This window comes from Chamaea fasciata, unplaced genomic scaffold (genome assembly GCF_029207755.1).
Source record: "Chamaea fasciata isolate MVZ Bird 193981 ecotype frontalis unplaced genomic scaffold, bChaFas1.0.hap1 SCAF_6, whole genome shotgun sequence".
In the NCBI taxonomy this organism is placed as follows: domain Eukaryota; kingdom Metazoa; phylum Chordata; class Aves; order Passeriformes; family Sylviidae; genus Chamaea; species Chamaea fasciata.
The window spans coordinates 18,175,872-18,201,050 of NW_027094091.1; the positions used below are offsets into that span (position 1 = coordinate 18,175,872).

The 25,179-nt window shown below is 40.5% G+C and overlaps 1 protein-coding gene across 1 annotated transcript; it reads left to right on the plus strand.

Annotated features, from left to right (window-relative positions):
* The first annotated feature begins 2,299 nt into the window (after nt 1–2,299).
* SLC34A2 (solute carrier family 34 member 2) lies at nt 2,300–23,190 on the plus strand. Its single transcript, XM_066185565.1, has 13 exons — nt 2,300–2,346; nt 8,105–8,219; nt 8,319–8,456; nt 8,930–9,058; nt 9,961–10,104; nt 10,754–10,865; nt 11,979–12,174; nt 12,880–12,975; nt 15,398–15,518; nt 16,253–16,420; nt 17,791–17,907; nt 17,994–18,118; nt 19,441–23,190. The coding sequence occupies exons 2-13, from the start codon at nt 8,114–8,116 to the stop codon at nt 20,014–20,016; spliced, it is 2,028 nt and encodes a 675-aa protein (XP_066041662.1). The 5' UTR covers nt 2,300–2,346; nt 8,105–8,113; the 3' UTR covers nt 20,017–23,190.
* Nucleotides 23,191–25,179: the final 1,989 nt, after the last annotated feature.

A 25,179-nucleotide genomic window follows, 5' to 3' on the forward strand; every position in this document is an offset into this window, starting at 1 on the left:
CTCACAGAATTTGCACATGCTAGGAATTTTTTCTTATTCTGTGTTTAAGACATTTTCTGTGTTTGCACTTCCTGCTAAATGCTAGACTTTCACAGGTATTATTCCAAATAGCTGCAGAGGAATCCAGAACCTTTGTTAGAGGAAACCAGGACCCTTGAAATTTGCTTGCTTGCTTTACTTTATTGTTTCCTGCCTTTTTAAAAAAAGTTTTCTTTTTTTAAATTAGGTCAGTTGTTACAAAGTAAATTCTAAAGTGGGAAGATAGAGCATTGCCTTATACTTCCCAAGCAGCAGCAGCATCTTTTGAATGTGTGCCAGACAAGCACTCTGAACTATCACTCTGGCTGCCCGGGTGTTCCGGGAAGAACATCAGCCTCCTCTCCTCTGATCTTGAATGAAGGGAAGGCTTCTGGAACAAATAACACCCACCTTCATCCCTTGTGACAAGCTTCTTATGAAGGCTCTTTCAGAGTGACTCCGCAGAAGATTCGCCCTGGACTTCCAAAGATAGACTGTACATTGTCTACTTTTGTGTAAATTACTGTTTTTTCTTTACTAGGAGTTTGGGGAGGGGGGGGGGGGTTTAGTACAATAGGTCTGATATAGAATTTTTTGTCTTTCTAAAATGCTAACTTGCTAAGCAAGATTGTGTTTAGCAAATGGAATGAGCAATGTTGGAAAATAAACACTGCAGAAAACATCACCAGGTTCTGGTTGAGCCATGACAGGGTACTTGGGTACTTGAAATGTGCACATCTCATACCTTCCCACTCAGAAGGGCTAGGTTGCACAACCAGGGACTCGGAAGAGAACAAGTCATAACTCAGAGAAATACAAGTATTCCCAATTAAATGATTCACCTGATTTCCTACATGTTGAACATCATTTAAAACATACTATTTTTAGATGCAATGGTAAAGTGCTCTTCTATTGAGAAAACTGAGCCTGTGAACCACCAAGGTAGACCTTGGGTCCTTTTTCCATGACTTCTTTCCACTTTTGGACAGTTCTCCACACAAAAGAGGAATTGGTTTCCTTTCCATCCTTTCCACCTCCGTGCAAACTGCAAGTGGAGGGGTGAGGCGGGGTTGATGCTTCCATCCTCGGGCTATACCATCAGCCCTGCCCAGTACAGTGTGGGCAGTGGGGTCGACACCAGCAGAGCCACTTGCAGGCAGGGGAGGTGCTTGGTGGCTCTGCTGCCAGGATGTGATGCTGCACACGGGGCTGCAGAGGCTCTCGTGGTCACTGCTTATTAAACAGTCCTGACGCTGCCTCGGTAGAAGGGGAAGTTGTGACTCACCGCTCCAAAGGCTGGGCATCTCCATGGGACTGAAAGGTGTAAAAAACAAGAGTTTTACTTTACTAAGTTACTAAGTCACTAAGCTGCTGGGAGATATGACTGCATTCAAGCAGACAAAGCAGATCTGCTCTTTAGACGACTAGTTTATGGCTTATTTTCTCAGTGTAAGATGCCTACTGAAACAGAAAAATTTAAAGATAATAAAGCTGCAGTGCACTGCAGTGCCTAATGCAGCCCCCCTCATCCAGCTCCCTGTTAAGATCAGGACTAGAACAGACAGCAATGCTGGTGGCTGCTTTGTCTAATCTACAGTACCACACTGTTTTATTGAATAACATATTTCTTTTTCACCTCTTTGTCTTAATGTCTAGCGTTCTGAATGCAATTATCAAAGGTGTCCTTACACCTTTAAATCTACTTTGGAAGTAGAGCCACAGCCAAAATGCTAATGAGCTTGCCTTAATTGTAAACATTGAGCACTGATAAGAATGAAACTCCATCCTCTGTTCTAAGGAGTTCTTACGTGTTTCCTACTTACACCCTTTTTTATCTGATTCTCCTTCACTTCTGTTCTTAGGCAGATTAATAGGCACCTGAACAGACAAATAACAGTACTACATCTCCTTCACACCCTTTTGACAGACTTTTGAGACTGCAAAATATTTTTGGAAAATTATTATTGGAAAAAGGATTACTGAATGAGCAGGCGGACGACAATTTTTCAGGCTGGAACAATCCGTTCCCCAGCATTCACATGAACACATTTGTAACTTGTACTTAAATGCTGATGGGACGTTTTTTAGAATGTGATAAGTGTGAAATAGCCCGTAGTTTTTATCAGTGTTGCTTGCTGCCCACTCATGCAAAAAAAGTTTTATTGTGATCATTAAGTTGCAGGTAGGCAGTGCCTCTGGACTGTAAAATAGGAATGTTGGTGTGCAGTGATGAAAGCAAACTTTGCTCAACACCTGTCTATATATATTGCAGGTTTCAGTGGCTGCCCAGTTGATCCATTTACTCTATTGTCTCGGAATTAAGTCGTGGTAAGTAAAAGCAACTAAGACTGAGTTTTCTTTTCTTCTTTTTTGAACTTTTTTAGCTTGCAAATCTAAAACTCTGCTTTTGCAGTTCAAGAAATGGCAAGAGAGAGGTAATGCGGGGTACTGGAGTGGCATGTGAAATGTCATCCTCTTGTCAATGTTTTCACCTTGTTTTCCTTTAACTGCATCTATATTTTAAGGAAGTGATTAAAAAAATAGTTCTGAAAGCAAACTGTGTTTTTTTTCCTGCAATTAGCTAGGTTAATTTTTATAAAATATGATAAAGAAATAAAGTACTTTGTTAGCAGCTGCCAAAAAAACACCCTCCCCCCCCGCCCCTAAAAACTGCCTATAGCAAACGAAAGTTTTTGTTTAACTATTATTTGAAAAGAAGTGAGATTTTAAGTCATAGTAATCAGTGGTATTGGATACTGGAAAATGTCTAGGATATGATTAATGAAACATTGGAAGGAAATACGGTCAGTTCATGTGTTAGCATAGATCTTCAGTAAAGCCTGTGTGCCTCACGATGGTCCCGTCAGGCTATTCTTAATGGAAACATTTTCTTATGCTAATTTGGTTTGATACACGGAGGTAAAGGGAATACATTAGAGTCTAATGTAGTTTGCTCAACTAATGTGGCAGTAGGCAGAAATCAACTGGTTTCTCTGTAACTTTTATTATCAGCTCTTCCATTAGATCAGTAAGTCTTTTTAATGTCATTATTTTTCCCTCTCTTTATTCTTTACTATGTATTTTGTCTATGGGATGGGGTAGATCTGTACTATTTCCTTGTTGGTGGGGTTATTAATTTTCTTGGCATTTTGTTCTGAAAAAGTAATTGTTTTATTTAAATACCTACTAGGCATTTCAAGTAGTTCACTGGTATTGCTTGGCTCTGGTTCCTCAGTGGCAATCTCCAGTGCTTTGCTTGGTTGTGAATTCAAAGATTAATCTTTGGGATTTGTTCTCTCTCTGCACATACCTAGATACTTGTTCTCTTTTCTAGTTTGTTCTGTGTGTTTTTTTTAGTTTTACTTTGTGTTAGATTCAGACTTGTGAGCAATGAGTCTTATAGATCCATAGGAATAAAACTGAGCACAGTGCTCTGTTTTTGTAGCTTTCACAATATCTCTTTTTCTCTACTGCATGGGTTGAAAGTTTACATCCAGCTAAGCCTGCTGACTTATTCAAAGAAAAAGCCCCAAGGAAGGGGCTGGTGCCAGAGTAAAGACAAAACTTGCTCCTAGCAAGGCTGAATTATTGCTGATGTTTATTTAGGTTGTTACTGGTTCTTTTGCACCTGGGGCTTTGCAGCTCCCATGAAACAGGTTCTGGGGCAAAACTACCGGCTGATGTAAAGCTACTGAATGAATTTGTGTTGGCTGAGGAGCTTTCTTTTCCAGCCTCTACGTAATGTGCTTCTATGTTCAAGTGGTACATTTTGGGGGGGAAAAGACAGTATTTCTTCAAACTTTGCATAAGAAAGGCTGATATGTAGCTTGGTATTTATTTCTATGAAGTATGTGTGATAAATATTCATATTTAAAAAGCCATATATTTGGATATCAGATTAGCTATCCCTTTTAATCCCTCTTTAAAGGGATTATCTCTTAAAAAATCCCTCATTTAGATAAAAACTTCAGTGCTGTGGTGAATGATAACGAAGTGATGTATTTTTTGTAGAAAGGCTGAGACACAAGGAGGGTGTAAGAGAGAGAGAGAATGGAGGAAGCCTGGCTGGACACAAAATCTGATATGGAGCTGCTTAAGCAGCCTGTAGGTGCATGTATGATCACCTTGGTGGTTGTAGGTATTATCAGTTAGTTTTGAAAATACTGCTCATTTCTTCAGTACTTTTTATTTTATCTTGTTTTGTCTGGGTCTGCTCCTCGGGAGTGAAATTTCTTTAAGGCTAACTGCTCCATAGTTATGTCAGGCACAATGTGGCCTTTTGGTGAGCTGTCATGCATCAAGAGGTACAAACAATTCTGGCTGGGCACACGCAGGTGGTAGTTCATTTAGCTGTGTTAAGTCCAGCAGAACAAAAACTTGACAACAGTTTCTGATTTAGAACTGCAAAGCACAGAGAGTGCAGCTCTGCAGCAGAGGCAAAGCTGTTACAGCCCGGTGAGTCACTGAGGAATGCAATATAGGGCAACTGCATGACACCTAGTGTTGCTTAGATAATTCCCCAGAGACTTTAACTCTTTGAAATGCTGTAGTGAGAGAGTACAGACATAAAAACCACAGGAGCCCATTTTGGCTCTGAGTTTTTCTCTCTCAAATTTTATTTCAGAATTTGAATGCCATTGATTTTTTCCATCTATCTCCCTCTTAAGTGGGGGTGGGGGGGTTCAGTTTCTTCTGAAGTTAGCAAGGATGTCACACATGGTTAGCATTTTCCAAAGGCAAGGAAAGATTATACTCACAACAAAAGAAGCACAAACGATGGTGTGAGAGGATTTGCCACGAGGTTCACTGAAACGGACTGGATTACATCTTGCACAGGCATTGGTTTTCAAACTTTTGCAATATGCATAGCATATTGTGACCTGCCACTTTCAGGAGGAAATGAGCTCCTGTTTCAGTACTGCTCTCAACAGGTGGATATCCAAGGCATCAATGCATGTCCTGACGTGAGCTCCATGACTTCACCCTGGATGCAGGCACCCTGGCTGGTGTCCTGCCAGCCAAGGCAGGAACCAGACGCACAGCACTGAGACACCCGGGCTGGCACAGGGGTGAGCAGAGCTCATCACTCCAGCACCTCATCCAGCAATTGTGGCTATCCTGCCTTTGGACCTGAACTGGTGCGCCCAGCTGAACACAGCCAGTTTCAGTGTGTGTTGTTATTGGCCTGTTCTCTAACATGTTCCTTTTCATCCAGTTGTCTTTGGTTCTCAGAAGTAAACCACTATTAGGGTTTTCATTGTCACTGATACCTTGCGTCAGCAATGTTGGTCTTTTCTGCCGCACCTGACGTCAGCCTTTCCAAAGGCACGTGTGAGCTGCCAGAGAGTGATGTGGTCACTTTGCCACCCCACCGCTCTGCTCCTCCACAACTCATAGATTGTCTTCTGAGTATTTTCTCAAGGTGTAATGTCTGTGTTGGGCCAAAGAAAAATTCTTTAAAGGGAAAGCTATAGAATGTAGATTATCTTTGTAGCACGGTGATTAATTAACAGTAAGTAGCTGTGGCTAGGACTCCAGCAGAGTATCAGGTGTCTCTCCACTATCTTCTTAGCTGTTCCTCTTAACAAGAGCTGGGATCTGGGAAAGCTGACAACTTGGGTAGGGCTTCAAGGATATAGATGGTTCTGCTAGCATCAGTCCTTGATACCAAGCACACAGCATGGGCTGTGTCAGTAATGCCTCTGCAAACCCAAATGCTCAAGGCAAATGCTGTAAAGGCTTCCAGTATTCAAGTCTACCTTCTCAAATCAGAGGTTGGCTAGGGCTCATATGAATGATTCTATATACATGCCTTTAAAAAACTTCCTCTACAGAGGGGATTAACTCCCATTCTATGATGTTTATTCACATAAAGCAAAAACAATAATAATACATGACGTACCTGTGGGATTCTGAGCACCTCAGGAACATGGGAGATGCTTATTATGGAAAAATGCTCTGTCGAATTCTTGTCTGTGGAGAGTTTATTTAGGAGACATAGAGGCTGTTTGTTTGCTGAAGTTTTCAAGCTCCTGTTTCCCCACTGAATGCATCAGCTCAGTTTCCATAATGCGGTAATCATGCAGGCTGAATCCTTCATTTCCATACTAAGCGTAACAGAAGAGCTGCTCTACTGATGGCATCTCTAGGAATGGTGGTGTCCAGCATATTCTGTGTCTCCATGGCTGGAATAAGTTGCAACTTCACATCTGACTGTCCAGTATATTTTCATGATTACATTTCACTTAAGAATCACTTGTGCAGAGCAGTTATTTTTTTAATAGCTCTTTAAATGCTGAATATATATAAATGAAACTTGCTTAACAAGATGGAGGTGTTTTTGCCTGGGTGGGGCCGGAGGTTGTTTTGGCATGGATGAAAATGTGAGAATTTGCTCCAAGCAAATGGGAATCCTTGTTGAAACAAGCAAGAGTGACTTTCTTTCATCTGTTCGAAGGTCTTTGTGTATCTTGGGAGCTGCTCTGGGTCTTACACCATAGCTAAAGAATGTGAAACGTGTAGTTTTTGCTAATGGAATTGCAGAATAACTTTTCCTGGTAATGTGGAAGGGGAGATACTATTTTCTTTGTGGAGTGCTAGAAAACAATGCCCACCTGTGTTACAGTAAGACACAAGTGATTTTGTGTGTGACTTTTCCTTCCCAGCTCAAGGAGGAAGCTGTGTGGCTTATGTATGTGGGCAGGGAAAAAACAATTCCACCAACAGCTACATAAAGGATTAAGATTAAATAAATGATTAATTATACTCAGAGTGGCTGCTAACTGCCGCTGAACCTTGTTTATGGGAGCATGATACCAGCTCTGACTTCTGGAGGCTGGGCCCAGGGGCCCTGTTTGTGAAGAGCATTGGAGGGAAATTTGGTGGCCAGTGTTTCAGCCATGTGAGTGCCAGATGTGCTGGTCATGGGGCAGCCCTGGCTGCAGCAGTGACTGACTTGTGTGGCAGAGAGGGTGGAAGAGATGGACCTGAAGGTGAGGCTTTCTTGGACAGGGTTCACTTCTCCCATCCTTTCCATGGAGTTTTTGGATGTGCTGGCTGATGTCACCAAGTCTATAAAGGCAGAAGCTTTGTGGTACATATTGGCTTGTCTTTCCACAGTCACTTTGCCCCTCTTTTATGTCTCTTCCTCTGGCTTTCAGTGTTGGTGAAGTAAATAGGGATGACTCTTCCAGGCTTGGCCTCATGTGTGCTTGCACCCGTGTTGGCAGGATTTGGACATGTGATGTCTTACTTTTTAAGTTACCATTCATTAATATTACAGTGCATGTCAGATGTGCCAAAAAAGGGGTCAGGAAGGAAGAGGTACAGAGAGAGAGCCTATATGAGCTGGACCTTGCTGCTACAAGCTCAGCTTCATTTGCAGCATCAGCTGTGAATTACAGGCAAATACAGACCTGCAAATGGCCACTGCTCTCTAATTGTCCTCTTCTCTGGGCATTTAGAAAGCTCAAAACCCTGGGCTCTTCTTCCACCTTGTCCAGGATTCTCCTCTTCATGTTTCCATGGGAATGAACCAGTAATGATAACAAGGCATTGTGTTCAGCATTCATGACCCAAACTAAGCAGTGCTTTAGGGAAGAATTTTTTTGCTAAAAAATGTCTTTGTATTGAATTACCAGGTAAAGGTCTGTGTATTGAATTACCAGGCAGTTTCTTAAATCCAGAAGGTGGAAGAAAGTAAAACAATTCTCTGACTTCTTGTTGAAAGGAATTAAAATTAATTAAAGAGAAGAAATGGCTAGCTTTTGGAAAGCAGGCAATCTTTGCTTTCATGACAGTTAGAAGTTTATGAAAATACAGAAATATTTCCATTGTGAGATGAAAATTTTTTTTTTTAATTCTGTACACAAATAAATAAACTGTGATTTTAAAAATAATTGAGAAATCAGTTTTCCAAATAGAGGAATAACTCATAAAGTTTAGTAAAAAATTGTGTTCTAGGGAAAATTTTTTATATTTTAATTTCATCTCCTTTGCTCTTTATCCTTATCATATTTCTTACATACACTCTTGTAAGGTGAATATTTTGACTGCACTTGCATCTCAATCAACACTACTTTGTTAGTCACAGATCATGGCTCCCTGGCCGGAGGTAGAGAAGCCTGAAACCAATAACTATATTGGAGACTCTTCCAAACAAAACCAGAACATGGCTGGGAAAGAAGGAGAAAATCACAAAGGTAATGTGCTCACTCATGAGTTATAAAAATATATAAGTTTTGGGTATCCTTGGAGAAGATAGAAAGTAATTAAGCAATTTTTAAAATATATTTCAACAGGCAACGTGGCTTCTCTTGGAAATAAAGGGGAAATTCAACCTGCATTTTCCACAGTAGCTTTGATAGATGAGACAAGGCCAGAAGAAGAAGACCCATGGGCTCTGCCAGAACTGCAAGACACTGGGGTCAAGTGGTCAGGTAGCCATTTCTCTGTAAATAAGTTATCTACATTGTTTTCCCATCACTTGTCTCATGTTCTTCAGGAGTTAATAGCTGTATTATATTCAGTCAGTTAAGAAAAATCGTGAAATCATGCTTCTTACCCTCCTTAAAACACAAGGAGATATATGTAAAACAGTCCAGCACTAATATGGTTTTATATCCAGGCACCTGTTGGGTTTTTTTACTGAGTAGGATGACTTTAAAACCAAGGGTCAATGTCAGATTTCATAAGGCTTTTGTCGCATACCAAAAAGGGGGTTTTTGTGGTAAAAGTAGATAAACAAAATACTTGCTTCTGCAGTTAAAATGTGATTAAGAACATTCTTTTGGGTTTAATCACACACTGGAGCCATGTCACTGTCTTTGTCTCCACTGTTTCTTCTTGTGCACTAGAGTATTCCAGAGAAAAATTTAAGCGATTCTTTTAAACATAATGTATTTTTTTGCAGAACTGGATACAAAAGGAAAAATCATTCGTGTACTCTATGGGATAGGGAAGTTCATTATGCTACTTGGATTACTCTACATGTTTGTGTGTTCTCTGGATGTACTGAGCTCTGCTTTTCAACTGGTAGGAGGTATGATACCTAAAATACCTAAAATATCAAAAATAAACTATGAATAAGGCAGTAAATTTTGTCCGAGACAATTGCAACTACCATTTTCAAGAACATTTTTCATATGTGATGAGACAGATTCATAAGGAAGTAACTCTGATTGAACACTGACCTTCTTTTGTTTGAAAGGGTTTTTGTGTCTCAAATTCCAAAGAGCTGTTGACGTAGGGGTTATTGGCCCAAATTTCCCAGTAGCTTCCTGTTACTTTAGTGACAGTTTGCAAAAAAAGTCTGTGCATAGATCTGTTCCATGTAACGAACATTTCAACAAGGTGAAATAGGAAAACTGCTCTTGACCAAAGCATCTAACACTGAAATGTCTCCCAAATCCTTCAAACATGAAAACCACTAAAATGTATTTTTTACATTTACCTCCAAGTGTTGAATTCAGGTGATGGACTCAGGAGTGGTTATCAGAGAAATATGTGCACTTCTGTGGAAGTATTTTGCAAACACAGAAAGGTACAGGAACAGAATTAATCAGTATTATTAAAAGCATTTTCCTTAATTCAGTATCCAAAAAATACCAAGTAATAACATTTAAATCAAGGTATATGTGGTTTTCTGTCCTACAGTCTTTCTGCTGATGGCTGTGGCATTATATGCTTCTCTGCAGAGTTCAGCAGGACTTATGGTCACTGAAATGAGAGAATATAAAGTATTCTCTAAAAACTGAGAAACTGAGAAGCTGAGAGCCAGGACATGAATCTGGATCTCTGGGCTGCATTGTACTTTTTTGGGATAGCAAACATTGTTATATATGGATCATTTAAATGGCCGAATGATCTTTAATTAAACACTCTGATAATTTCGATGGACTTTACCTTGCACTTCCCTCACTCTGTGAATATGTTTTTTTATAGGTAAAGCAGCAGGGGACATATTTAAAGATGACTCAGTGCTCTCGAATCCTGTTGCGGGACTGGTGATTGGAGTTCTGGTGACTGTTATGGTGCAGAGTTCCAGCACTTCTTCATCCATTATAGTCAGCATGGTGTCCTCCACATGTAAGTCTGCTTACAGTGTCTTCCTAGAGATCACTCATAAACTTTGTCTCAGGTGCAAACATTCCAACTTGTGTTCAAATTGTAGGAGATTTGGGTAAAGAATAGAGACTGAAGGAAAAGATCTTCACAGCTCTTTCCCTGATATAAAATCAAATTTTAAAAAGAAATGATAATGCTAATGGAAATAGTAGTGGCGATAGTAGTAATACTAGTAATAATAATAAAACCACAACTAACCACAACTGCAATGAAAATCATTGTAAGCATTGGCACTGAATGACTTAATATTGGAATTATCTGCATACTTTTCTCATGTTAGGCAGTTACTGAACTTCATTATTTCTGGTATCATTTCAATTCTGCAGTAAGTAGGCAAATGCCTGGGAAAGAAAAGACTTTATCTTAATCTGGCCCATGTGGTGAAAATAGATAACCATGGGCCATAGCATGAGTAGGGATCATGGGATTATGGGGGTGCCGTGTTCTCAAGGGGCTTGATAAAAGCAAACCTGTTTGGATTGGAGGAGCCAATCCCACTGACATCAAGGGAAGTCAGGGTTTCACTAACAGTAACAGTAATCTTCATTGGAGCATAGACCTTGCTGATGATCTGATTTTTTCATTCAGTGTTTCCTTTTCTACTTTCCAGTGCTGACTGTTAGAGCAGCTATTCCTATCATCATGGGAGCAAACATTGGCACCTCAGTTACAAACACGATTGTGGCGCTTATGCAAGCTGGGGACAGGAATGAATTTAGACGGTATTGTACTTGAACTCTAGATCTGGAAAATTGCTTCTTTCTTTTTTGTTGGTTTTCTTCTATATTCCTTATCATTACTACAGCCATTCAACCTTTCTAGATAGGAAAGTCGGAAGCATGGCCATGACAAAAGTATAATGCTGCCTACATGTATGGCTTTATATGCTTGAAGAGAAACATATCACATTCCTTTAAAATTTTTATGGGTTTGTAAGAATTCACCACTTTTAAGGATCTTACACTGGGATAAATTTTCAAGTGCTCCTACTATACCACCCACAATGTATTACGTCTTAGTTGTGGGACGGCTGTATAAGAAGTTAATATTACATGAATTTGGTCTGATTTCCTTAAGAGAGATTTCAATGTTGAATGTTCTTAAGTCTGCAAAAAGCCAGAGCTGGTATCTGTAGAGAAATGGAGTGTTCTGGCTGTCAAATACATACAGTGACAACTTTTAAACTGACACTTGACATTGCCACTGAGAAAGCTCGTGGAGCATTATTAGTAGCCTCATTAGAGGCTTACTGGAGAAGGGCAGTAAACCTGGGAGGGATAGGAGACTTTGGTACCTTGTCATTTATGGCGCACTGAGCATATTGAAATGCTCTTAGCCAAAGCCTCTGAGGGAGGAGCTGTGGCTCCTTAGGCTTTGGAGGAGAAGATGGAAGGGAGCTATACACCAACAGTCTGCAGAAATGTGGGAAAGCTGCGAAGCCCTCTTGCCCCAGGAGTCAGGGAGAACAGCTCCCGGAGGCAATGACTGGCTGAGGATTCAAAATGGACCAAAACCGGGTGAGAGGCAAAACAAATATAGGCTGTACAGCCTCTTCTTTCTTCAAGCAAGTACTCTTGGCAGCCTCATGTTAAGGATCTCATTTGTCTTTTCTAGTTTTTCTTGTTTAACTCACCAGTCTGGCTCTTTAATTGGTCAACAGTGTGGAGCCAACCTAGCACTCCATAACAAAGTAGCTATCTCCTTTGACCCCAGAAATTAAACAATTCCCACCTTGAAATGGCCTTCACCTCTACTTTAATGATTTCATAACTAATTCATGTTTTACACATTTTGTTTAATTAAAATCAACTCTGTTTTTTAATTTCTTCTTGCAGGGCCTTTGCTGGGGCAACAATCCATGATTTCTTTAACTGGCTAGCTGTGTTTGCTCTGTTGCCCATTGAAGTTGTTTCTGGGTATCTCTACCATCTCACCAATGTTATAGTTGAGTCCTTTCATCTTGAAAGCGGTGAGGATGCCCCGGAGCTACTAAAAGTTATCACGGACCCCTTTACAAAGCTCATCATTGAGGTAGGCTCTTTCTCACTTCAAGGAAGCCGCTTACTTGGTTCAGTCACAACTAACCAAAATGCTCTGAGTATGAGAAGGCTTCAGCTCCATTCTCTGTATCCTCGGGGCAAAGTTCATTAGCAGATGAATTGTTCTCTTTATTCACATTTCATAAAGCCCCAGCTCTGTGTTTGCAGTTTCTATTTCCCCACATTTCACTGCAGTGATAGCAGACCAAGCTAGGAGGACTGGGAAGGCAGGTGAGGAGAAATACAGCCATGTGGGATGGATGGAAGGCAGCCTGTAGCCTGGACACTGGCAGACAGCACTAGCTGAGACAACCCTCCACAGCCAGAGGATCAGCATTGGACCTGATGATGACACTGAAATTATGGGACATAATCATATGCATCTAGAGGCCAGGGGGATGCACATGGCTTCTGAAGTGACAGTAAATACAGTCAGGCCATTGTGTCAGAGCAGCTGATTAAACAGAAAGGGTGAGGTGAGGGAGCAGATGATGTGGGGAGAACAGGACAAAGTGTTGGGGTATGTAGAGTCGGGAGTAACCCCCCTCCTACCTGTTGGACAGCAATTCCAGCATTAGAGTCATGCAGATTTTATATGGTTGAGCTTCCAAAGGGGGTAATTTGAGTAGAGCTGAACAGAAGTATGTGATACAAGCTGGAATAATGCTTTTAAAAAATTCTTTTTATTCTTTTTAAGCTTGATAAATCAGTAATAAATGCAATTGCTACTAATGATGAATCAGCGAAAAACAAAAGCCTGGTAAAGGTCTGGTGTGTCACTGAAACCAATGTGGTGAGTATCATGTTAAATTAATTGTCAGGTACCTCAGGAAGTATATTACTGATCTGTAGCTGGTGCTCCTTATCATAGGATTGTGAAATTAGATTTTTTAAATGGGGGTGGGGTTTTATCAGTAGAAAAAGAATGAAAAAAATTTAATGTCATTTTTGCTCTGCTTAAACCAAGCATGGTCACCAGTGGTGACCTTGACCTGGCTGCTTTCAGTACTGTGCAGGCCCTTGCCTATCAGAACTGGTGGATTGGTGCCCAGACTTTTACTCTTTTCAAACCCAAATGCCTTTAAATTCTGATACTCCTACCAACTCTCTGAAAGTGGAAAAAATCTGCAGCATAAGCCAGAGAAAAGATTGTTTCAACCACCATTTATCTACTGATCTAATCAGCTTTAGTTTTACGTGTGTTAGGGTGATCTGGTGGCAGCTGGCTATTTGCAGCTTTCTTGGAAAACTGCCCTTGGAGAAAGCCTCTGTGGGGCTGTGTCCTGTTCCTCTTCACCCCAAGCAGCCCTGAAGCTTGGAGGAATCTCTTGCCCAGATCGACACCAATGAGTATTTTGGCAAACTATGGAGCTGAGTGTTTGGTTTGCATTGTTCAGCAAACTAGCAATTATGGCATTAAATATCCTTTGATTCTCTAATTAGAGTATTCTACTTGTTGGCATGTATAGAAAAGTAACTCCTGAAGTCCTGAGGCAGAAGATACTTAAGGACACACCATGGAGATTGAAATCAAGTGCTCAGCTCCTATTGAATGACAGTCTGGATGGCCAGTGAAATGCTACCCATGGAGATAGTGCTGGAGCAGAGCTGTGCTCAGCTGAAACCCTGCTCAGGTTACCCCGCAGGGTCTCTGGGTGTCTCACCTGGGGGAGCCCTGGCTGCCAGACCCCGGTCAGGTCCCCAGCCTGGTGCTCCTCACTGCCCCCCAGACACAGCCCGACCCTCAGCTGGAGAGCTCTGAGCCCCTGAGTCCTACACAAGGCAAGAAACTACATGGGAAGTGCAGGCTGAGGGAAATGTATATTTCTAGATGCACATTTTTATGTGCTTGCCTGCATTTTGACTGTGTATCTACTGCTCAAGCTTACAGTCAAATTACAAGAGCATGTGAAACCCCCAGAATTTTGACTTGATCTTGGTGGGGGAAAAGGATAATAATTTAAATTATTTGCATTCCTAATGGGTTAAACTAATTTCTGGCAAGAATTACTAGACAGACTTATGGCAAGGATAAATACATGCAGACCCCCTATGTTTAAAGCTAAACAAACATTTTTTTCTAGTGCAGCTGCTTTGAAACTCAGATGTGTTTGAAAAAATTTCAGGAAGGTGAGAAACAAGGTTGTGTTGTGTTTGTAAAGGTTTACAGGATGGGCGGTGTGGAGCCCAGGGGCTCCCTGGAGATGTGGGGGCACTAGATCCACTCCCAGTTTTGCCCACCTGCATCATCTGGAGAGAGGTACAAATGCAGGTGTCAGTAGGCAGTACCCAGCAAAAATATATGATTTCTCTTTCCCCATTTCTGCAAAAGAAAATTACTCAAGCACTTTGGAAAGACACCTCGTGTTCAGGAGCATGGTTCAGAGTCCATTTGGCTGCTAGCTGCTCTCATGTGGAAGTACAGCTCAGTCAGCAAACTCTGCCTTAATCTGCACGACTTACGGACCTGGTGTCAGAATGCAGTATGTCCAAGCTAGGAGGGCTTATAAAGAAGGTTTTATTGTGGTATACACAGAAATTCAATAATTTAGTAATGCTAATCATATATTACATACATCACAATCATACATTACAAGCTAACCAGCTTGTAATAAGCTCTTAGATAGCATTTGAACTTTGAAAATTCAAGTAGTAGCAGCACTTCAGTTTCTACTGACAGAGGCAGTAGAGCTGAGACACAGAAAATCAGCTCGAGCACTTTGTGCTCATCCAGCAAGAGAGGCTGTGCTAGTGTTGTAGCATTCTGACTCACAGTCCTGTAGGACTCATCAGATCATGAACTGCATTGAGATGTCAGTAAAGAGGTCTTTCTTTGACCAAGAAAGGTGTGGCACTGGCTGGAAAAGGAATGCCACTGTCTCACAACTGCAGCCAAACATGAACCTCATTCCACAAAAAATGGCATCAGTAGTCAAGTTCCTTAGATATTAGTTGCTTGGTGCTGTGGTTATTACAATGTAGAACATTTTGGGGATATTTTAACCTTTTAAATGTTGTACTCACCGACTTGGGTAACAACATAATCATTTATTTTAAGAATGCAAATGTTATCATGTCATTAATGTGTTGCCAGCTTACAATTCTGATTTTTTAGCTGATAAATCTTGGTTGTAGTAAAACTCAAAAATTCCTCATGAGCTCTTAATAAAAGATTGTAGATGACTGAACTATCTGCTTTGTCTGGCAATCTTTAGACACTGCAGAATGTCACAGTTGCATCTCCTGATAACTGCACCTCTCCTGACTTTTGCTGGACTGCAGAAAATGTGACATGGACCCTCATGAATGTAACTGAAACAGAGTATATCAGTAAATGTAAGTAGTAGAACTATTTCTCTGCCATATCTTTACTTAAAAGTATATAGTATATAGTATATACGTTTCTAATGGTGCTAACAGACCACTTCAGAGGTGTATCCAGAAGCCCTCACCTGGATATGAACACATGGCACTGCTGTGGGTGCTGCCTAAGGTGCGCTCTTCTAGCTACACAGCTGGAGTTACCAGCATCATCATGGTATCTGGCTGCAGATGGATCTCTTTCCATGCTGCCTGATACCAGTAATTGAGGTCTTCAGTATCATGTCACCCTCGATGTTCAGATGGCTTGGAGCTACGGTTACTTTGCTGTAATGGTTGCTAGGATATCTCCATCCCTATGAATGCCCTGCAGGACTTTCAAACAGCCCTCCTCAGGCATGCAGCCACCTCTGAGAAAAGCTGGTCCACCGTGCGGCTTGAAGCACCCCAAAATATTCTCCTGCCTTTGTACTCCTCTCCCATGCACATGGTCACCTAGTTCCTGCCTGTCCCTTGGGGGTACCCATTGTGTATTTTATGGACATGTCTATGGAAGCACCTCTCCTGCCTCACTCAGACATGGCTTTTGTGGAGGAGGAAAGGTGGCATTTTCCCTCTTTCCACCAACCCCCTCAAGCTGTGTGTGCTTCAGTCCAATTTTCTTAGGGGAGTGAATGAAAACCAGAGCTGGGCTTAGGATCACAGGCAAAAATGTGGGTAGGCTAATTCATTTTCCTTTTCTTTTTCAGGCCAACACCTCTTTGCAAACTCAGACCTGCCTGATCTTGCCATCGGGCTCATCCTTCTGGCTTTGTCCCTGCTTGTTCTGTGCTCCTGTTTGATAATGATCGTTAAGCTATTAAACTCTGTGCTTAAAGGACAAGTGGCGAGTGTTATCAAGAAGACAATCAACACTGGTAACTATCTGCTTTTCCTGTGGATTGTTTTCAGGAATGACAAGGACACTGAGCATGTTTATTGATGTCTCCTGTTCTGGAAGACATTATAGAATATTTTAAAGAAAATACTATTGAAAGAATATCGTGCACACTGCCCAACTTTTTTTTCTCCCAAACATTTTTTTCTTTCATTTAAAAATCTATTAGTGAACAGCTTGATTGAGAAATGCAGGAGATTAACAGAATTAGAGACCGAAGTTCAGGCTCTGTTTCTAGATGTATAATCATTAGCTGTTAGAAATGTAGTGTTCCCATCCTCAAAAGATAGCACCAAAGTACTGAGATTGTGACTACCTGCTCTGGCACAGGGTCTGCATATTCCTTCTAAAGCAAATTGAAAAAAGTTTGTAGTAATAAATAATCTTATCCTGTTCTGCTGCCTAACCCTCTCTTCAGCAGATTAAGGCAGCCCTGAATAGTGGTATTTTTCTGTCTTTCCCTGTGCAGTCCAGGCAGTTTTTCAGCCTGGATCCATTGAGTGCAAATGTTAGGGTTTTTTTCACCAGGCTGCTTTTCCTTCATACTTTCTTTAATGGAGAGATTTGAAGCTGTAGCAGAGCAAGGCAGGCCTGGCACAGATCTCAGGCTGTGGTTGAAGTGAGGGTTCACAGAAACACAGGAGGCAACAAAGTGATCCCTAAGTTGTCTTCTCCTGGGAAAAGAACAATGCCCAAATTAAAAACAAGGGGTAGAAATCAATAGTTGACAGCTGCTGCTTATTTAATTTGGGATCTGCTCTGTGTTCCTCTGTGTCTTCCCAATTGCTAAAGTCCTCACTTCTCAACTCTCTCCATAAATCTGCCGACTACAGGGGACATTTGTGCCTAGTTTCTCTAATCAGTGTAATTAGCTGTTCTCTGCAAGAGTTAACAAGTGATTTTTTAGGAGATTATCTGCTTGAAGCTAGTTAGAACAAACAACTTGGTTCTCTCAGGATGGTCTTTAGATCTTTCTGAAGATCTGATCCATGCAATGGGTGCCTGTTTGCTGAAACCAAGGCTCTCAAAACACACAGGAGGTTTTGCGTTGACCTCTGCAGAAACATTTCTGGTATCTAATTAAATCACAACACACATACTACTCTGAGTCAGGACAAATGTCTACCTCGTCTAGTATCCATCTCAAGACGTAACCAGTGCAAGGCTGAAGAAGGAGCACAGCAGACAGGATAAATCTGAGTAGTAGAACTGACCCCAAGTTGTCTTTTGAGACCCAATATGGGAACAATAGATCTACATTTTAAGTGCTTAACTGTCTTCACTGCTGTGTTACTGTTATATAGATCACTCTGGTATGCTAACAGCAGTGTTCTCCCTCTATTTTTTCAGATTTTCCATTTCCTTTTACTTGGCTTGCTGGATACCTGGCTATGCTCGCAGGGGCTGGTATGACCTTCGTTGTCCAAAGTAGTTCTGTTTTCACATCTGCTATTACACCCCTTGTTGGTAAGTTGTAAATACTGTGCTCTTTATCCCCATGTTCTATCTTCTATCACTCTGAAACCAGCTCAGTCATGTTTCTTTTCTCGTAGGCATTGGTGTTATAAGCATTGAGCGCTCTTACCCCCTCACCTTAGGAGCCAACATTGGCACAACCACAACTGCTATTCTTGCAGCTTTAGCAAGTCCTGGGAGTACATTAAAATATTCATTACAGGTCAGTATAAAACAATGCTTTCTTGACTTCATTTAGAAGTTGTAACTTTTCTGAAGAAAAACTTGACAAAAGTGGCTGTGGTGCAAATATGCTGTTCATGTTGTGCCTGATTTTGTGTGTTCTGTTAATGACAATGCATTCACTTCAACTGCTAGAGCAAAAAGGTTGCATTAAAAATCCTCAGAATATCAATATACAGCTAATCTTGGTATCATAAATTGCCTTGATCTGAGTGAATTGATTCAGAACTGAGAGAGGGGAGGCCACTTGACCACTGAGCTTGGGGACTTTGCTGCTTGGTGTTCAGTGCCCACATACTGAGGATTCTCTGAAGGTTACTGATTTCTGTAAGCTCTCTTCTCAGGGCCCTAAGTCCTGAAAGTGTACAGGGACTGTGTACATGAAGTGTACAGGAATTCCTGTAACCTAACTGAAGGTAGCACAATCCTTAAGCTGGCAGGCTCCCTATCTACCTGATGTTGCAGTGAGCATCATGGCATCTATTTTTCTCATTGTAAATGTAATTTGAGTGGGTTTTATTGAATTTTTTTTGTCTCAAACTATTTGAAAAGTAGGAAGCCTGGCTTTGGCCTCCCATTTTTCCACCCAGTAAAGAACCTGGCAGCAAATAACATTAGAATGAATGCTTTACATCAAAGAGTGAAAAGATAATGACGTTTCCTTGGTGAATAGGATAAATGTCTTTAGTAGCTAAAATTAATCAGGAAAATTACAGAAGTAATTTTATTGTCCTCAGGAAACAGATGTAATCACGAGAAGATGCTATCTTGATAAAGCTCAGATTTCATGATAACGTGCTCATTTTATAATGCTCTTTATAAATAAATCCCTGTACTTTCATATTTACTTTAGTCTGATAACAGTTACAAAATTAAAATAGGATAAGGTGAGCAGGGAATGTACTGTTTTGTTCAATATATGCTTATTCTGTGTAAGTGAGTCCTGTAAGCTTTAGCAAGTCGGTGCCTTTTAATGCTAATTTTTGAAGTACGTGAATCAAGGATTGTAAAGATCCAAAGACAAAGTCCCCTTCCAGGAATGTCCTCAGTGCCCTATAAACTTATAGCTAATTTATTGTAAAATCCAAATATATACCATTAAAAATTTCTTTGTAGCCTGTGTGCAATATCAAATTTACGTTTCCCATGTTTTCATTGAAAATTTATGGATGCAGAACCCAATGGTTCCAAAACCTTATTGACAACAGTATTCCTTCCTGAGAGCTGGAAGTATTTATCATGTGGGTAGGAGCATTTAATAGCATTTTAGCTAATGAATTTCTCAAATGTTTTTGCTTCCAGATCGCCTTGTGCCACTTTTTCTTCAATGTCTCTGGTATTATTCTGTTTTATCCGATACCTTATACCCGCCTACCAATCCGCATGTCCAAGACCTTGGGAAATATAACAGCCCAGTACAGATGGTTTGCTATATTTTATCTTCTCCTCTGTTTCTTTCTTTTGCCTTTGTTTGTATTTGGTCTGTCACTGGCAGGCTGGCCAGTCCTTTTGGGTGTTTGCCTTCCCCTGTTTGCTCTTTTTATTGCTGTGGTTGTAATTAATGTTATGCAGAAAAGGCGACCACATTCACTGCCTGAGAAGCTCCAGAACTGGGATTTCCTACCTGTCTGGATGCACTCCCTAGAGCCCTGGGACAATATGATTATGTCTTCACTTGCTTTTTGCGGGAAACACTGCTGTGGCTTCTGCAAGTGTTGCAAAGTCAATGCCGAACAAGAGGGTGCCAAAGACAAGCAGCTAAAAACTATGGAAGTTTATGAAAACACCATGGCAATGGCTGATGAAGAAAGATGTGGAAGAAGGGCACCAGCTGTAGCTTGTGTTGACAAAACAGGCACAAACAACACAGCCTTATAGTATTGAATCCATGCATATTAGCAGAGATATGACACAGGACAGCCAGGCTCATCAAAACCACCTTGGACCTTGCACTGAGGACAGATTGAACATTTTGTTAGGTTTCTGAAGCCAGTGATACATCACTCATCAAGGAAGGGAGTCAAACAAGCTTGACAGAGTCCCTAGAAAATCTATGCTCAGTTGCAGAGCTAATGACAGATTTGCTCTACAGAGGATCTACTATGTGGTACCTTCCTCCAACGTTTTCAGTAGCAAACAAAAGAAATCTTGATGTAGTCCCATGAAGAGAGGGATGAAAAGGAGTGGCAATCAATTCAAACTTAAAAAAACAATAAACAATGCACTTGTAGAACAGCCTTTCTGACCTACTGACTCAACAGAATTTACTTCATAATACCTAAAAAGCCCTTGAAAATTAAATTAAAAAAAAAGGGGGGGAAAAAAAGAAAGAAAAAAAAAAAAACAGAAAAAAAAAGAATCCTAATGTTTTCATTGGCCTGTCTGCAGTGGTCCAAATGGAAAACAGTAGCTTCCCTAGAATAGATGAAATCTATTCAATGCGTGTGAAGGAAAATGAAATGCTGGGACATCCTTTGAAGGTCTTGGAGTCCTACTCTGGCATAAGGGTGCACATAAGCCCATTTGGAGCCCTCTCTGTCTCCTCTAACAGTGGGAACAGGAGTTATAATCTTTTGTTATCTCAGGCTAAAGACCATAAAAGTAATTGCTGCTCCCTCTGCCTGCTGAACGTTAAGAAATGTGCATGGAGACACTGGGTTGCTACCAAAGGTCTTGACTGACTGAGCATGTGATTGTGTGGCCATTCCTCTCTCTACATGGTCCTCTTCAGTCCTGTTCACCCTGTAATCCCACAGCTATGGACTGGTGCAGGAAGGAGGATGAGTGGCCATGGTAGGAGAGGAGAGGGCTGTACCAGCCTGGGCTGATGCCAGGAGATCTGTGTGCAGCTGTGGCTCCATTTGCCGGAGCCACAAAAGGAGTTTTCAAAGTAGCAGTGGAGACTGGCTTTGGACCTACAACAGAGGGAGCCTGCAGAGCAGATTATGGCTAGCACAGGGCATCTGGTAAGGTTTACTGAAGAGAAAGGGGTTTTCACTTCCCCTTTGTGCTCTGAACCACCCTACTTAGAAATAATGTGAATTTACTGGCAATTGTATGTAGCAATGCAAATCCCAAATAAAATCCATGAGGAGTGTAGTCAGTGTAGTCACTACAGTGTCTAGCAAATACATGGGTAGTGCAATACTTGGTAGGAAGCTGCTTGTGCTCAAATTTTACCTTATAGATATTTTAATAAATGCTTGTGGGACTGAAATTATGCCTTCTGTTAGCCCATGATTCAGAGCAAAGTCTGAAGAAGATAATTTCAAAGATGCACTCAGTAATATCTAAGCTGTTGAAAACCAGCAGAAGTACTAAGTATGGGACAATATCTGAAGTCAAATCACTGACATTCCAAAAAAACATTAGGTGGCTGAGTGTAAACCAAGTGTCATTTAAAGTGGCTGAATTTTAAATTAAATGTGTAATGAAAATGATGAGAAGACCCTTAGTGTAACAAAGCCACTCAGTGCTGCTAGAACACAATTACTTCTGAACAGTTGTTTTCTGCAGAGCTTGGAATTCAGCAATCAGGTAAATACATACATTTTAGAAGTGAAAATTGTTTTCATTTACTTTTTAAAACTAACATTAAAATTGACAAACTAAGTGTTTGCAAATTGTATTCAAACTGAGATTTTAACTGTTTCCTGTAATTATGAGCCAGTGACAAAATGCTTAGAATCAGAGTGAATTTCCAAAAACATCTAGTTTTGGTATAGTTCTTCTCTTTTGGAGTGTAGTAGCAAACAGTAGAATTATGTCAAACGTTCTTTTTAAAGTTATTTTCCTTATGCCTCATATAGTTGAAACAGAATTTTGTCAGCATCTCATTTTTAAAGTGGAATTTTTATATTTTCAGTAATTCTTCTTCATTTTATTCTCACAATTCTGGATGCTTTTTGAATCTGTTTCTTTAAATCCCAGCATGCATTTCCCATGCCCTGTTTCTTTGGGAAAAATATGAGAAAAATATCCAGAATTGTTTTCAAGTTATCTTACGTTTCCATTGACCACCCATTGAAAGAGGAAACATTTTAGTCTACTTCTACTCATTTCTTGAGCAACATGCACCTTATTTTGTTTCTTGAAGTAAAGCCATCAAGAACAGTGATAATAACTGTGGGAAAGCGATCCTTACTAAAGGATCAGGGTAATAATTGTCAGGCATATCAGTACTTTACTGTTCCTCTTTGTAACGTCGCCCCTGTGACCTCCTCTCCTTGCCCCAGGCCATACCCTGCTATTGTGTTAAGCAGATTCCAGCAAATATTTCTGTTTAATGCAGCATGATATGTCCTGGTACACTCACCCCTACATTCTTACTAAAAAATATTTACTCTTTATTTATAATTGTTTGAGTGTACAGAATTTTTCATAACTTATAGAGAAAAAGGCTCATGATTGTGTTATATATTACATATTTGAAAACTATGCAATGTTTGTCTATAAAAATGTAAAAAGGAACTACTGTATATTTTGTAATATAACTTTTCAATTGTTTGTAACTGTGTATACTGTGTATTATGGAGACTGTTGATTCCACCAATAGGTTACTTAAAGATTGTTAGTAATGCAGAGACAGATTTCTTAAAGATGAAAACCAACTACAGACTTTCATAATATGGCTTCATGCATATTATGGATATTAAACACTATGTTTCTAAAAGATTTGCATTTTCTGTAATGAGAAATTTTGGAACTACAATGTTTCTAAAATACTTTTTTAAACTCTTATACGCTTTATCTTTTAACTGTTTCAAGGACAGTATATGTCTTTATATTTTGTCCTGAATGTTCATCTTGTCTGTCCTCATGCATCGAATGTAAAAATAAAGAGAAGATAAAAAAAAAATAATTCATAACATCTATTTATATACATATCACAGAATCTTGCAGAAGAATAAGTATTCAGACAAGTTCTAGCCTGAGCTGATGCAATGTGCAAGAAATGAGAAGGTTTTTCTAGCCCTGAGCACTAAAGAAAAGCACCTGTGTATCCAGTATTTTCATATGAATGAAAGATTTTCATATAGAGAAAAATAAAAAGAATTGCTTGGTGCAACTGTGTGGGTCAAGATATTTTCTGGCAGAATGCTACAGACTGTCCTTAGTGAAGGCAAGCATGTAAGAGCAAAGCTAATGCTCTTGTGGCAACAGGATGCATGACGAGTCATCACAAATTATCTGTGTCACTGTACTAGGCTCAGATTCTTCCTGTATTCTCTGGCAAACAGAGTGTCTCTGCAATGCTCCTTATACCCTGTGACCTGAGTGATGGCTGACTCCTAACAGGCAAAAATATCCATCCTATTATTTTTTTCTTAATCGCACATGACCTATGGGGCTTAAAATTAACCACACAGAGAGAAATAAAAAGTGCTCTTTAAATGTGTTAAAGAGTACTGGAAATGTTATTAGATTTCCTAATTATGGATTCAACAGTAGCTGAGGAACCAGCCCCAAAAGCACCTCTCATTCCCAATTACACCATGTTTTATTGAAATGAAGATAGCAGAAGTATTTCTTTTAAGACCGATATTTATGCACTAGTGTGGACTGGCTGCTTCTGAAAGTGAAGCACCCTAGGTCCATGATTTAAAACTTAGAGCTTCTTACACCCATGCATAAATACTGTAATTCATAACCTTCCATGACTCGTTGTCTGTTGGGAATCAAAGCACACCCGGGGCACTGGCACACATTGTGCCACCCCCCCTTTTTATTTCCAAACTGCCTGGGACAAAGTTCAGCAATGCCTATCACTATTTAACCAATAGCAGCTAAGTCATGGAGCTCTGCACTCATCAGATACTTTCAAGATGTGCAAACAATGCTCACTGCCTGTTCTGTGTCCTCTTCCCCTCTGCTTGCAGCTTAACCATGTTGTCCATAGTTCCTTTTGGTGCTCCTGTGCTTGTTTAGTCTCTGCTGAAGTGCCACATTTGCTTCCCCCAGTTTCAAGCTCATTATAACACTCCATTGAGCTGTACCAGGTCTACCCCTGTGCAGTGTTCTGGTTAGTCTGAAATGCTGCTTGAATGCTCCATCATGTCTTGCTTCACCTCACCCCGTGGTGGTGGGCACCCAGCCAGGCCCTTTGGACGGCCGCTTGCCATGCCATTGAGAAAGGCTCTTCTCTGATTCACAGCAAATTATTTGGGAGTGCAGGCTGGTGTGGTACCACTGGCAGCAGCTGAACCAACACACAACCAATAGCACAGGATCTCATCAGGTCTTTTAAAAATAAATAGTGAGCGGTGTGAAGGAAAAATCCACTGTTTCAAGAACTGCATAAGGAAGGATACCACAGGCATAGCAGGGAATGCCAGACCTTGCTTCTGTTGCATCATCTCAGTTGGCTGTGCTTCCTTGCAAGCGCTTTATCTGCATTTGGATGTTTTTTCACTACGTAATGGCCACCCCTGGTGTCGCCACATGCCAGAGGCATGACACTGGATGTGTCAACTCCCTCATGGTATTTTTACAGAATTTTCTTTAGATCTTACTCCCTTAGACAATTCTACTACAACGAAAACACATGATCCACATGACAGAACTGAGTGTTCACTTTGCATATTGGAAAGTAATCACACTGATTTAATGGAGTAGTCCCTAAGCAGGTTTCCCCTAACAAATGAGATCTGAGTGTTTCAACAAGAAAACAAGAGAAGCAGATCAAAGGCTAGAATGAAACTGTCACAGGCATTGTATCTTACCCAGCACCTGATGAAATTCCCTAATTGCCATTTACACTTTTGGTGTATCAATCTTTTTACATGGCTCAACAGCTAAGGACACATTACCATGACATAAACAATCAGGGTAATTACAGGAGCAGATATTTTGCAACCAACACCACAGCTGATAGACTGGAGGTTTTTTACACAATGCAAAATGCATAAATTATAGGACATCCAAACAATTTATGGACCAAATGCTGCCCACGGTGAGGCAATACATGGCCATAATTGACATGAGGAAAATTGGTGCTCCTGTGACTGAGGAAAGCATTAAGCCCTATTTTAACTGACTAAT